The 13,930-nt window shown below is 34.5% G+C and overlaps 1 protein-coding gene across 2 annotated transcripts in view; it reads right to left on the bottom strand.

The window, feature by feature from the left end:
• Positions 1-13,930, bottom strand: part of Mctp2 (multiple C2 and transmembrane domain containing 2) — a 221,373-nt gene that overhangs the window by 67,706 nt on the left and 139,737 nt on the right. For both annotated transcript variants that reach the window (XM_027956122.2, XM_071608654.1), the window contains 2 exons: positions 2,496-2,597; positions 1,022-1,096 (listed from right to left, as the gene is read on the bottom strand). In XM_027956122.2, coding sequence (XP_027811923.1) covers positions 1,022-1,096; positions 2,496-2,597 — 177 coding nt within the window. The remainder of the gene's footprint in view (positions 1-1,021; positions 1,097-2,495; positions 2,598-13,930) is intronic.

Genomic DNA, 13,930 nt, shown 5'->3' with positions numbered 1-13,930 from the left:
CATGGGAAACAAAAGGTTGATAAGATGCCTTTATATTTAACTGCTTTGTTTCATCCACAGCTGCTGAGCCCAAAGGAAGTAGTGGAAGTAATAAACGCTTTAAAAAGGGGACACTTTGTTCTTTGTTACACAACTGAAGAGGGACACTGGGTACAGAGTGAAATCCTGAACTGTATCTAAAGAGGACAGGGAGGGACTTGGGGGTCGGGGGAAGGTAAAGGTCATGGTAAAAAAAATGTAAAACTTCCACTACTTGTCCCTGATCTTCACTTTTTGTTGGACCGAAAAGAGGAATTTCAAGCAACCATCAGAGGGAAAGTTAGACAATTCAGCATGGGGTAAAATGCCAACACAGCCCAAATTTAGACAACACACAAGTGATAAGAAAAGTCTTAGGGTAATCTGAGGCCAGAAGTCTGGAAGAGTCCTCTGGGTTAATTCCCTTATCCACTCACCAGGCAGAACACCTCCCTGCAACTTCAAAAGCTAGAGACTGAAATAGCTACAAGTGAAGGAGGGTGGACAGGCAAGGGAATTCAGGAGGATGTCTATGTTAGGAATTGTTCTTTAAGAATGATTCAGGAGAATACTGGAGGGCTGGCTGAGGCCTTCTGCTTCAACCCATAGGTTTGTTTTAAGTCTCTGTACCCCATTCTTATTGAACTGCCTAATGCTCTTATTTTGGGAGAGAAGGAAAGACAAATGGAGAGGGAGGGAGGGAAAGAAGCAGACAAGCACTCCCAGTGGGTGCTGGGAGTTTATGTGCCCAGTAGCCAGTCTAGGGGACCAGCCTACTTATTATTTTTTTTTTTTTTTCGTATCTGGTATTGAACCCAGGGGCACTTAACCATCAGCCACATCCCCAACCACTTTTTGTATTTTATTAGAGACAGGGTCTCACTGAGTTGCTTAGGTACTTGCTAAATTGCTGAGGGTGGCTTCGAACTCTCAATCCTCCTGCCTCAGTCTCCAGAGCCACTGGGATTCCAGGTATGCACCACTATGCCCGGGACCAGCCTACCTTTTTGGACAGCTTCCGGCTATCTTCAACAAAGCGCTTTTCTCTGGGAGTAAAGGTCCTAATACTTGCCTTAACCTAGAAAGACATCAGTTGTTACAAAGAACAGCATGCAAGTGGCCTTTACCATCCTTCTCCTCTGTCTAGTAACCGGAAAAAAGATGGAAACCAATGCCTTTGGACCCTGAGGCTCTGGCAGGGTCCAAAGGCAGATACCCTCAGCTCTGCCTGTCTTTGTGGAGCATTTCAGGAGAGTCTTTGGGTAGGCTGGATATGGGAGAGTGTTGCCTCCACTTCAGTAATTCCTAGGAGGTAATTTAAACCATCATGGAGAGTGATGTTCATACATTCTCAAACTAATGTCCCTGGAAGATAAAATTTCCCTCTCATATTATTTTGAACTTAGCTTACACACCAATTTTCAGCTTATTAAAGGAAAAAAAAATCTTTTCCACAGAGAATTTCAGTTCTTTTCAATGACCTGGAAAAATAAATGGATATACCACATCATTCCCATTTTATAAGAAATAAACTGAGGCTCAGAGGGATTTAATGATTTATTCAAACCACCAGAGAGAGAAAAAACACACACAATAAAATTCAAGTCCTTCTCCTCTGTATCAGATGGACAACTGAAAAGTCACTTAAGAGAGATATTTTGTTTTTAAGGCTTTAATCCCACTTGCCCTTAAGCCCAGATTTTTGTCTGAGTATAATAACCTTTATATACAATGCATACACAAATGCTTGCCAGAGAAAGGCAGGAATGGGGGCAATCTGTCCTGTAACCTCCTTATGTTTGATGTCCTTAAAGGTAAAAGGAGGAGATGACAAAAAAAAAAGAAGGAGAAACATGCTCTTACACTGAAGACTATGCCCAGAGTTCTAGCACTACTGAGAGCCAGGGAACATAAGGATAAAAATATATTTATATCATATATAAAATTTTGCTTTATATATTGGACAGATAACATATAATAGACTATGTAGAGATTTTTATAGATATCATACATTTTACCTTGTATATAGGTTATATGTTCATTGTATAAGTTTCATCTATATATTACATAAATTTTAGATATATATTTATGTAATGAGCTATACTTTATATAACATATAGATATACCATCTTTGGTATATATACCCATATATTTATATAATATTGAGCTATGTTATCTACCTATATCTGTATATTTATATGATATATAGATTACATAGATCTATTTTTTCGTTTTGTTTTTACTCATTCCTTAGTATTTCATTTTACTGAGAATTAAACACCATTGATTCTGCTGATGGAACCTGAAAGCTGGGATTCTCAGCACAAATTTTAGGGCTGAGGTTTTAAAAATGATTATCCCCTCTCTCTCCAGTCACAACAATCAAGAGATACTGTTCATTAGTTTTAGTCTCTAAAGCCTGGTCACCTTTATTTTAAGTACAAAAATGCTAGGAAGTATGACCCAATAAGACTTACCGGATTATATATGAGGTCCATCTCTAAGTAAATAACTCCTTTAAAAGCTTGTTCTAAGTCTTTATTCTTCAGTACATAACAATTTGGTTGCCCGTCTTTAATCTGTTATAAACAAAAGATAAAGTACACAATAGTACAAACTTTCTGTAAGGTTTAAACAGAATAACCACAACTAACTTTGGTAAAGTTGCAAAGGGAGTGAATTTATTAAACAGAACCTAAATCTATCATGAATCAATTTTTAATTCCAGAGACCTGTTATAATAGATAAGAAGGTAAAGTAACAACTACCAGGAACGAACTTGTGTGTTGATAGAAAATTATTGGTACAAATCGTGACAGAACCACATAGCCTTTTCCTTCAAACACCCCAGAGGTTACACACTTTCATGTACCCCCAAAATGATTAATATTCTACAAAATTCCTGGCCAATACTCCTCAAGACTGTCAAGGTCATGGGAAAAAAGGAAAGACTAGGAAACCATCATAAATCAGAAGAGAACAAGGAGATAAGATGACTGAATATAATGGGATACCCTGATCTGGATCCTGGAAAAGAAACAGGACATTAAGTGCCAAAGCTAGTGAAGTCTAAATAAAGATCAGAGTCCAGTTATTAATAATGTACCAATGTCATGGTGTCTCTTAGTTTTGACAAAACTATCACGGTCATTTGAGATAGTAACATTAGGAGAAATTGGGTGGAGGGTATGTGAGGATTCTCTTTACAATTTTTCTATGAGTCTAAAATTATTCCCAAACTATTTGAAGGAAATAAATAACAAATCTTTTCTTTTTTAATAAAATGATAGTTTACTAACTAGGAAAGCAAATTAAGTAAATCAATCAGCCCACCTAATATGGAGGTCAAAATATCATTCAAAATCTGAATCTTCAAAATAAACAAGTTCCTCTGATGTCCTCTTTCAACCAGTATGTCACATCTGAGTCATACACTCAGCTACCCACTGACCCAGCATATATGACTTCTAAGGAAAACATCCCCTGTATTGTTTTAGAAACTATTCAGCTCTCTCTCTTGAAAGGCATGTTAATTATCTAGATTTAATCACTCTCTTCAGATTTGATAGCAGCCCTGCTTTTCATTGTACACATAGAGGTATATGAAGTAATTAAACTTCTAGCGTTTAAGAAGTGTATCCATTAACTCTAAGAGGTCCTCAGCAAAACTTGAGTTTTTCAAAAATTCTATCTGGAATTGTAATGATCCCATTATTTAGGTATCTTAGGAAATTTGAGGGCCTGAAATTTGAGCCATATTTTAAATGACTATTGCCATCTCCACCGGCATTCACACAAGTGTTCTTATAAACAGTGGTGGAAATGAGTTGAGTAAGTCACAAGGGGAAACGGCAATTCCACTTTACAAGGGAGAGGTCATCTTCCTTCCCAAAGTCACTCCACCTCTCTCAGATTGAATAGCTTTTATACAGAAAGATGGTTTTCCTGGCCAGTGGCTAAGAGGAAGGGGGTGCCCCATAAAGACCTGGTTTCCTTCCTCAACGGTGTCCAAACAGGATTCTGAGCTTCCGCTTTGATACACAGTCTCACTTAATAAATTGTGGGTGTTAAAGTTGAAAGAAATAAATACAAAAACAGCATTGCAGTTTGCCAAGCTGAATTTGATCCAAATTAGCTTTGCTTCAAATCCATAGTCATTGTACTGTTATCTTAAAATTTCCATGATTTCTTAAGGGTTAGGGTGGGTCAAGAGAAGAACAAGAGGTATCAGTATAAAAAGAAATATTTCATAGCAAAAGAAGATTTTTTTTTTAATTTGGTAAATGGCCATTTCCTGTTACTCAATGTCCCTTGCATTGTGTCAGCAAAACCCAGCATCCACCTAGGGACATTAAAGCCGTCATCAAAGTTAGAGATATAATTAAAGCAATCCATGTTTAGCACTTTTGGAAAAATAATTCATTTAAAATGTACGAATTTTAAAAGTTTAAAAATTACAAAAAATAAAGACCCTTTGAACTTCCTCAAACATCACCATTCTTTCCTCTGAACATAAATTAGAATGTGGCAGGTATTTTTAAATTTTTATTAAGAATTTACACTTATAAAAATAGCCTTGAAAAAAGTGTTTAGCATTTTTTGCCTAAGTGATATGCTGGATGTATTTTGCAACTTCATTTTGTATTTACCAATATTATTTGTAATTTGATTACATTCATAAATAGATCTCATTTATAAACTACTCTTCATGTTCAACATGCAAATAAACTAAGATTTATCAATTCTGTTGATGAACATTTATTAATTTCACTTTTTCAGTCTGTTCACCATAATGAATATCTTTTGGGTCATAGTTAAAGATAAGTGGAAATGGAAACATATTGTAATAGTTTGCACTTGAAATGTATTTGGGTTATTAATAGGTTAATGCATTTGAATATTTAGTGTTAGAATTAAATACTGAAATAGTAATAGAAGAGACTAGCTTTTAAAATATCTTCACTTTCTACTGTCTTTATGTAATTAAACTTCTGACAAAACAATACAGGATTACAAGTTCTTCTGTAACATCCTAACTTGCCAAATTCTTGTGTGAGTGCATGTATACACAGGAAATGAAAACAAAACATACATGCACGTATATATCACATGTGTACATCACATCGTTATGCTTATTATTTGTACTTAGACTTTTGAAGATTATTCCTCATTGTAAGTAATTTTATATTTATATATAAATCTCAGAACTTTACATATCATATTCTGTGAGAAAATAAAAGCACAAAGAATATTTAGAAGAGAGCATATACACAAATTTTCATCCCTGGCTATAAGATAATGTTTCAACTAAAAACTCAGTTTAACTTTCAGTTCTGTATCAACAAAGGCAAGAAGGAAAGATAGTTATCTAACTCTGAAGAGTTTTCAGGGGCTGAATCCAAGAGGACTTCATTTGACTCAAACATAAGTGTCTTGTATCAATTTTGTCAGTAACTCTTTAAATCAACCTATTATTCATCTTTTTATATTGAATTTTTCATATGTAAAGAGTGTCTGATACTATGCAGTAATTTGTGGCAGACATCTCCCCACAGCAGTAATATAGTTAACCTCATTAGGAACTAAAACGTCCATAACCAGAAAAATGGGTGTTTTCATGTCTCGTAGATGTTTTCAAACATATTTTGTCTATAAAGCCTATATCAGGAGCCTAGGTAAGCATTATTTTATTGGTAAATTAGCTAATAAATGAATGAGTACAGGAAGCTTGCTTCTGAGTAATGATTCAGAATTTTGTAATCAAAAAGAAAGTTACTGAGAAATTAGTCTGGTTTAAAATTTTTAATCTGACTCACAATAATTCTCAAACTATTCAACATTTTCATATAGTAAAGAATATTAAATCTGCTTAAATGAGCTCTAAGCAAAGTCAATATGAAAAGCTTTTTAAACATTGTTTGGTAGAAAATAATTTTTGAGTCCAATAAATGTTATAACACTCATTATATTAGAAAACTAACCTATTTTATAATCAGCATGTAATAGGCACAGGTATGTAAGAATAGAGAAAAAATTTGCATCTAAAACTTCTTAAAAAATAATTATTTTCCAATAACTTGACATTTACTAGAAGAAAAAAAATACTTTGATGCAATGAGTTATCAAGTGATTCAACAGCAAAATTGATCAGAAGCATTACGAAGGAATAAATCCACCAGTTGATTTAAGTAGAAAAGACACACATTTAAGATCAGAATCCAAATACAGAGTCATATTGATTCCTTCATCGTTTGACCTAAAAATTAGAAAATGGAGAACATTGGGGTATAACCCAGCATCTTCTATTAGATGTCTTTCATTTCATGCAAAAGGCAAACACCATGGTGCATGGTTAGTCCCAGCTGATGTAAATGTAATAAAATGTGATGAGGACAGACATGTAGCTTGGCAAGAGTACAATACACTTTATCTGGGGTAGCTAGTCATCCATGAGCAGAGGGTGGGGACGGACAACAAGTGGCAGGAACTTACAGGGAGGAAATCAGACACATACATCCAAGAGAGTGCACAGGTCACAGGACTGGGAACCACAGGGAACCTTATCAAAACAGCCATCTGGAAAACGGGAACTGTTCTGCCAAATCTCCCCTAGTCCTACTAGTTAATTTTTAACCCCTTAAGGGAACTACTGCTTCAAGATCATGTCATACCCTTCCCTTGTGTCTAGGTCATCAAGACAAAGGGGCAATAAACTGCTTACAGGAGATGAGGGAACAGAACAAGAACAAAGGCACCTCAAATCCTTAAAAGTCCTAGGTTCTAAAAGCATCATGGTGTTCTCCCTAGAAGGGACCCGCTCAGTGCCTGTCCTGAACATCTGTACTCTTGCTCTTCCTGGTAAATTCCTGCTTGAAATTCATCCTGCAGGATGGCAAGAACTGGTGGCTACAGATTTTCACGGTCTCTTTGGCTCCATGGGTCTCCTCTGCAACAGCAACAATTCAAATCCTTCACCCCACTTGGAAACAGGCCTGGTTCCAATGACAGGAGTTATAACCAACAGGAGAGATTAAACTGTCCACTAGGTCACTGTTTGTTCTGCAGGGAGTACTGTCACCAACCAGCCAAGGCAGCACAGAACTCCTTTTAAATAAAAAATATATAGGAAACATTCCCTTATATAATAACCCATTTTCCCACATTGTTCAGAATGGTTCTTTACCTCACAAATATTCTACAGTGAACCTGACTAATCCTCAGTTGTAATTCATTAAGTTCATTTCCAATTTTTAACAGTTGTAAACAGTGTGATGAATTTATTCGCAGATGTCTCTATGCATTCATGATACATTTCTCAAGATAAATTCCTAGAAATGGACTTGCTGAGTTGTGGAATACATCTATTCTCATAGTGCAGGCAAGTAGCCAGTTTGCCTTTCTGAAATGCTGTGTTAATTCACATTCCCAGGCTCAGCGAAGAAGCCTGCCTGTTTCCCCACAGCTTGGCCAACTGCAGGCATTTTAACTTAATATACTTAAAATTTCATAGAAAGAAAAAGAGTCTTGGATTAATATGAACTTCTTTTTTTATAACAAATGAGACTGCACAGTTTTCACTGTTTTTTTTTCATGTTAAAAAACAATAGACCAAGGTAGGGCTGTAAAACCAGACCCATATAGATATGATTCCCATTTCTGGCATTTAACATTGTGTGACTATGTGCAGTTACTATACCTCTCTGAGCCCCAATGGTCTCTTCAAAATAGATAGACTATAAATGCTCAAACACATGTGTATATTAATTTTTTATCCATTTTATCCAAGTTTCTTCTGCAGACTTATACCAACTCATACTCCCAACAACAGAATTTGAGAGGGTCCTTTCTCTATATTTGTTAAGCTGATTACTTAAATGAATTTCATCATTTAAATTGCTAATCAAGGTAGATGAAGATGACAGCTCATCCTACAAGTGGTCATTATATAACAGGGACTGTTAAATGCTTCATATGGGCCAACTCATTCAATTCTCACTATATATACCCACTGCATGCATAATGATAATTTTACCTTTATTTTATTAACAAGGAAATTCAGATAGAGAGGTTAAGTTACTGGACCAAAGCCACACAGCCAGTTTAGTTGAGGAGCAAAGGTGCCAACTCATGCAATCTACTTCCATCAACTACATTCTTCCCCACCCTGATCATAATTGAATGAATCATGAGACATTCATATGCTTACAGGCTATTAGGATTTCCATTTAATTTAATTTTCTAGTAGGTTGAATTGTCGTTCCTTATTGATTGAAGATAACTTGTAAATTAGTGATGCCTATTTGCTTATATGCTATAAGTATTTTTTATATGCTCCTAAGTCAATATTTTGTCTTTTAGTTTATGATGTTGATTTTTGTTTTGGCCATATCTTAAGATATCTTAAGATTTCTCTGATCATTCCTCTTTTCAGTTTGTTTGCATCAGAGTGCTGTAATGCTTAGTGTAACACACTGACATTTTCCCCTAATCAATCAACAACAAATTTTCCCAGAATCTCTTAAGTAGTTCACCATTTCCTCAATAACTTCATATTTCAAATTTATAATATATTAAATTATCTCCAATTATTTAGTCTTCTTTCAAGTACTTCAGTATGCTTCTAGAATTTCCTCACCTAAGTCTTACACATTCTAATTTGCTTTCTATTGTAGTCTGATGCTTTTTTAGATTTTTTTTTAAATCATTCCTATGAGTATAGCCATTGATCTTGTTTAGTTAATATTGATCTTAGTGACCTTTTTATTTTAATGTTATGTATTAATTTTTTATGTTTATAGATATCTGACATCAAAGAATATCTACAAATGTGTTTTGTTAAAATACACATTCTTTCTTTCTTCATATAATTCTGCATTGACTGGAGCTAACATAAAAGCCTTAATTTTCACTTGTTAATTCATAAACAAACTCATTAAATTCTCAAACAATTTGATGCAGAGACTGCTATTATTATCCTCTATTTAAAGTGAAGAAAGAGAAGGAATATGGCTGGTATTTGAGCAATGACTCTTAGGCCTTTAAATTTCTGACAGATATCGTCCATCACATTAAGAAAGTGTCTTCAATTAGTAACTTATTAGACTATTTTTTCATATTATATTGTTGTTTGTTTTCTTCCTTTAACATATCAGTGATGTAAATTACACAATAAAGTTCCTAAACTTTCTGATATTCCAAGAAAGGTATATGAACAATTTCCTTCTTATTACATCTGTAATTTTGGGGCTGGGGATGTAACTTACTGATATAACACTTGCCTAGCATTTGCAAGGCTTTGAGTTCAAACACCAGCACTGGAAAAAAAAAAAAGAGTGAGTTAAATGTGTTTTTTTGATGTCACGTTTTCTAGTCTCAAGTAAAATTCATGAATTTTCCAATTTTATTTTATTTTGTTTTGTTTTGTTTTGGTTTGGTTTGGGTCCTTAACCAATGAGCCACATCCTCAGCATTTTTTTTTTTTTTTTGTATGAGACAAGATCTCACTAAGTTGCTAAGGCTGAACTCAAACTTGCTATCCTCCTGCCTCAGTCTCTCCGGTATCTAGGATTACAGGTGTGTACCTTCATGCTCAGCTCATTTTTATGTTCTTAATGAATTTAAAGAAGAATTACCTGACCCTTTAAGGTTTGGAAAAAACACACTCACAAAGCAAATTATATCTGTTATTTTATTGTTTGGGGAAGATTAGGATGCGGGGAGTAACAAAAAGAATAAATTTGATGATGTGTTCTCATCTTTGCATAATTAGTAATTTTCACTTAATTGTATATTAAATACCCAATATCCAAGTTACTCCATACTTGTTAAAATAAATTTCTTTGCCGTTTTTCACCAGTACATTTAACCATGTGAAAAACCGTATTATATTTGCAGTTCATTTGGAAAGACTCCACATCTTTACAGAACACAGGTTCTCAGGATCACAAGTTCAAGGTCAACCTCAGCAACTTAGCAAGGTCCTAAGCAACTTAGTGAGATCCTGTCTCAAAATATAAACCAACCAACCAAACAAACAAATAAGGTCTGGAGACATGACTCAGTGGTTAAGCACCCCTGGGTCAACCCCTAGTACAAAAAAGAAAGACAGAAAGAAAGAAAGTACTTATACCACACATTCTCCCAGTGTGTTTCTGAACTTCATTTTCTCGGAGACCCCTCAATAAAGGCTGGTAGTAGTCTTCACAGCAATATTCTGTGTTGTTGGTTTTTTTGTATATTGTTTGTTTATTTTTCACTGTTTCCTCATTCTTGATATTTTTCCTCTTTTGGCATTAACTCTATAAGTTCCTGTCCATTTTGTTATTATTTGGGGGTGGGGGACTGATACTTGGATTTATTGTATTCACTGATGACATCTATTTTACATTTTTGGGGTGTGTGTGTTTTACAGTGCAGGAATCCAATCTAGGGCCTTTACATGCTAGGCAAGTAATTGAGCTACATCCCAGGACCTGTCCCTCTTTTATCTTCATCAATTCCTTCCTAATTTTTTTTAGTTTTGTTCTAGTTTCTTTTGTTGAGATATATAATTGATTTTTAATCTTTATATATAATGACAAAGCCACCCAAGGCAAAAATTTCCTTTGAATAATACTTTTGACCCTTACTCTTAGTTTTTATGTATAGTATTTAATTGTTACTTTCTAAGTAGTCTAGATTGCAGTTTCAGTATCGAACTTAGTTACTTTTCCCCACCAAGTACTTTAACACGTGTTTCTTTTGATTTTTAATTTCTATTTTTATGGTGTTGGAGCCACAGTACAATTTCTGCCTTTTTTGAAATTTATTGAGGTATTTTTGACCCGTACAATCAATATTTGAACATGTTAAATGGATTTTTTGAGCAGAATAATTTCTATACTTATTTGTATTTTATTTTCAGTGGCTGTCACAGGGATTTTCACTAACAAACTGTTATTAAAATTTGTACATTTGAACATTACAATCTCCAAGAATCATCACAGCTTGCTTTTGTTTGTGATATTTTCAAATATGGGTAAATAATACACATTATCATTTGGTGATTCTAATTTTTTCAATTTTTCTCCTGTATTTTATATAGGAAAGAAAGTGGGAAATAATTAATATACAGGTTCATGTTTTTTATAATCTTACTGGTAGTTCAGTCTTTTTTTTTTACAATGACTAGAATAACTCAGTGTATCATGTTTTTGACTCACTGTTTATTTACATTTATATTCTATACTTTTACTATCTATTTTTATATTACTATATTTTAGATGTCTCAATGCAGCAGCATTTAGATTTTACTCTGTTCAATGTAAGATGTTTTTTTTTTCCATTTAATAGAAAAGTTGAGCCTATCCAACATCTACTCTCACAAGCAATATGTTCATTGATATACTGTGTAATGGCCATGTTTTTTGGTACTAGGGATTGAACCCAGGGTGCTTAACCACTGAGATACATCCTTAGCCCTTTCTTTTTGTTTTGTATTTTGAGTCAGGGTCTCAATAAGTTGCTTAGGGCCTTCCTAAGTTGTTGAGACTGGCTTTGAATTTTCAATCCTCTTGCCCGAGTCCCCCAGCCACTGGGATTATAAGTGTATGCCATGGTGCCCAGGTCATCTTGTTGTTGTTCGTTATTAGGGCAATCCCAGTAGGCCCTTCTCTCCCTTTCTGTCTTCTCCCTCCCAGCCTATCTGTCCTAACCAATATACTACCCAGTCATTATACTGCATATGTTTCATGATAATTCAAACATATTAAAGGTGTCATTACCTAGGTTCCCAGGATGCTGGACAAAATTGCCCTATTTTATTTTTATTTATTCCAATGGACTTATTGGAACAAGAGTAAGGGGTAAGGAGAATTGAAAGTTTGTGTTAAGAAATGACCATCGTTGTCCACATTGAGATTCAAGTCTTGCCTTTATCAAATAAACTCTCAGGTGACCCATCTTCTTTTCCTTATTACTCATTCTCTATCCTCAAAGATGAATCACTTGGGATTCCCTGATCAAATTTATACCCTAGAAAAACAAATCTTAGCCACAGACCACTTTACATTGTATTAAACCTAATGATAAAGCCAATAACATAAAGTTAAATATCAATATTATTTACTTTAATGGTTATCATTTCGGCATTAATCTAAAAAATCTATGATTATGTGAGTTTATTAAATTGGGCAAAACCATCACAGGTGAAACTTGTACATCTAAATACTTAATTGAAAATGTAAAGAGATATTTGCATGGCATTTATTGGGTATAAGCAACTACAGAAAATTTGTCTCATAAAACTAGGTGAAGTTGCTGTTGGTGCAGCTACTTATCGAGTACCTGAATCCACTGAGGATGCTGGGGCTTTCTAATGGCACTGGGAAGGCCCCAAGATTGTGATGACACACTCTTGTGTCCATGTTGTTCTGACCCATACAAAAGGACTCATGTTTGTTTCAAAATGCAGTCTCTCAAAGTTTGGATGATTCTTTCTTGGTTATTAGAAAATAATAAATGTATGCTTTTTCCTGTTTTACAGATCAAGTCCGTAAGGCAAATTTTAGTCATCTTAAATTGGCCCATTAGATAACTCTAAGGGAATAATTGTATGAGTGAATAAAAAGGACTGACCTAGAGGAAAATACAGCCCGATTTTCAAGACACATTTAGTATCACTTAAATTGAGGATAGACATGTTAAATAAATCGACTGAGCCAACTAATTATTAGAAGAGAATGTCTACTGCCCAAAATATTTTGAAAACTCTGAAATGTGCTTATTGCTTTCCACTGTGTGTATTTATTATATAGTAAGTTTACTATATAGTAAATTGACTGATTAGAAAAGTACAGGAGCAAAGTGAAAATGAGGAGATATATGTCCCCTTTTTTGCTCTCACTGACCAGCCATGGAAGAAGTCTTCAGATGGTAATGCAGTCTAATCTCAGTTTCCCACTGTTCTTAATCACCTGTATTTGATTAAAGAGCTTTGATTATTCTATAGAATAATTAATTTTTTTCAAAACTAAGAGAAATAAAATATATGGAAGGAGGGCTTACTGGCCTGGATTCTTTTAATCCTGATATACGACCAATTGTACATATACATCTTGAACAATTCACCACCACTAATAAATATACTTATTTCAGTATATGGATTTTAAATGAACCAATAGTCAGCTAGTACTTTCACCATGATTAAAAAGATATAGTGAATTTAGAACAGGCTCTTTATTTAACAGGCTTAAATGCACTTAACACATTAACATTTAGAGTAAGATTAAAAGTTAAAGTACCTTCTGCACTTTCTACTTAGACGTTTAAAAAAAAATGTAGTTTGCATTGTCTCCAAAAGCATAAGCCAAATTTTAGTTTATGACTTGAATAAAAAAAAAAAAAACTCATTTTCACAAAACTGTTCCCATTCCATTGGGAACAAATTGTTAATTATAAATTAAAATAAAATATTTGTTTTTAAACATAAAAGGATACATTATTGATTATTGTTCTGTATTCTATAGACATGATAGTGAATCACCAATAAATTCATTTTTATAATACTTTCTCATATTAACCCCCCCCCCAAAAAAAATAAGTCCTTCTCTTAAGAAGCATACAATGTGATACTTGCGTTTTCTTTAATGCTTATTTAATTCTAGGAATTTCAGTGAATTCCTCTCAGATTTGCTTAATATTGTAGGAAAATTTTCTTCCTAGTCAATTGCACTGATGTGTCTGTCCCATGGTCAAAACCTTTCAGCAGCTTCCTGCTGACAGAATAAGCCAAACCTCCCCGCACCCTCCAAAGGCCTGAGTAACCTTCCTCCTCCCCCTCCCCTTCTGTAATCATGCTGTGTTCCAGACACAGGCCCCTCCTGGCCCCAGCATGTTTCCCTCCTCTGCTTTACTGCTCACATATCTCTTCTAC

This window comes from Marmota flaviventris, chromosome 2 (genome assembly GCF_047511675.1).
Source record: "Marmota flaviventris isolate mMarFla1 chromosome 2, mMarFla1.hap1, whole genome shotgun sequence".
Taxonomy (NCBI): Eukaryota; Metazoa; Chordata; class Mammalia; order Rodentia; family Sciuridae; genus Marmota; species Marmota flaviventris.
The sequence above is the reverse complement of the archived record's forward strand: the minus strand, read 5'-3'. Positions and strand labels throughout refer to the sequence as shown.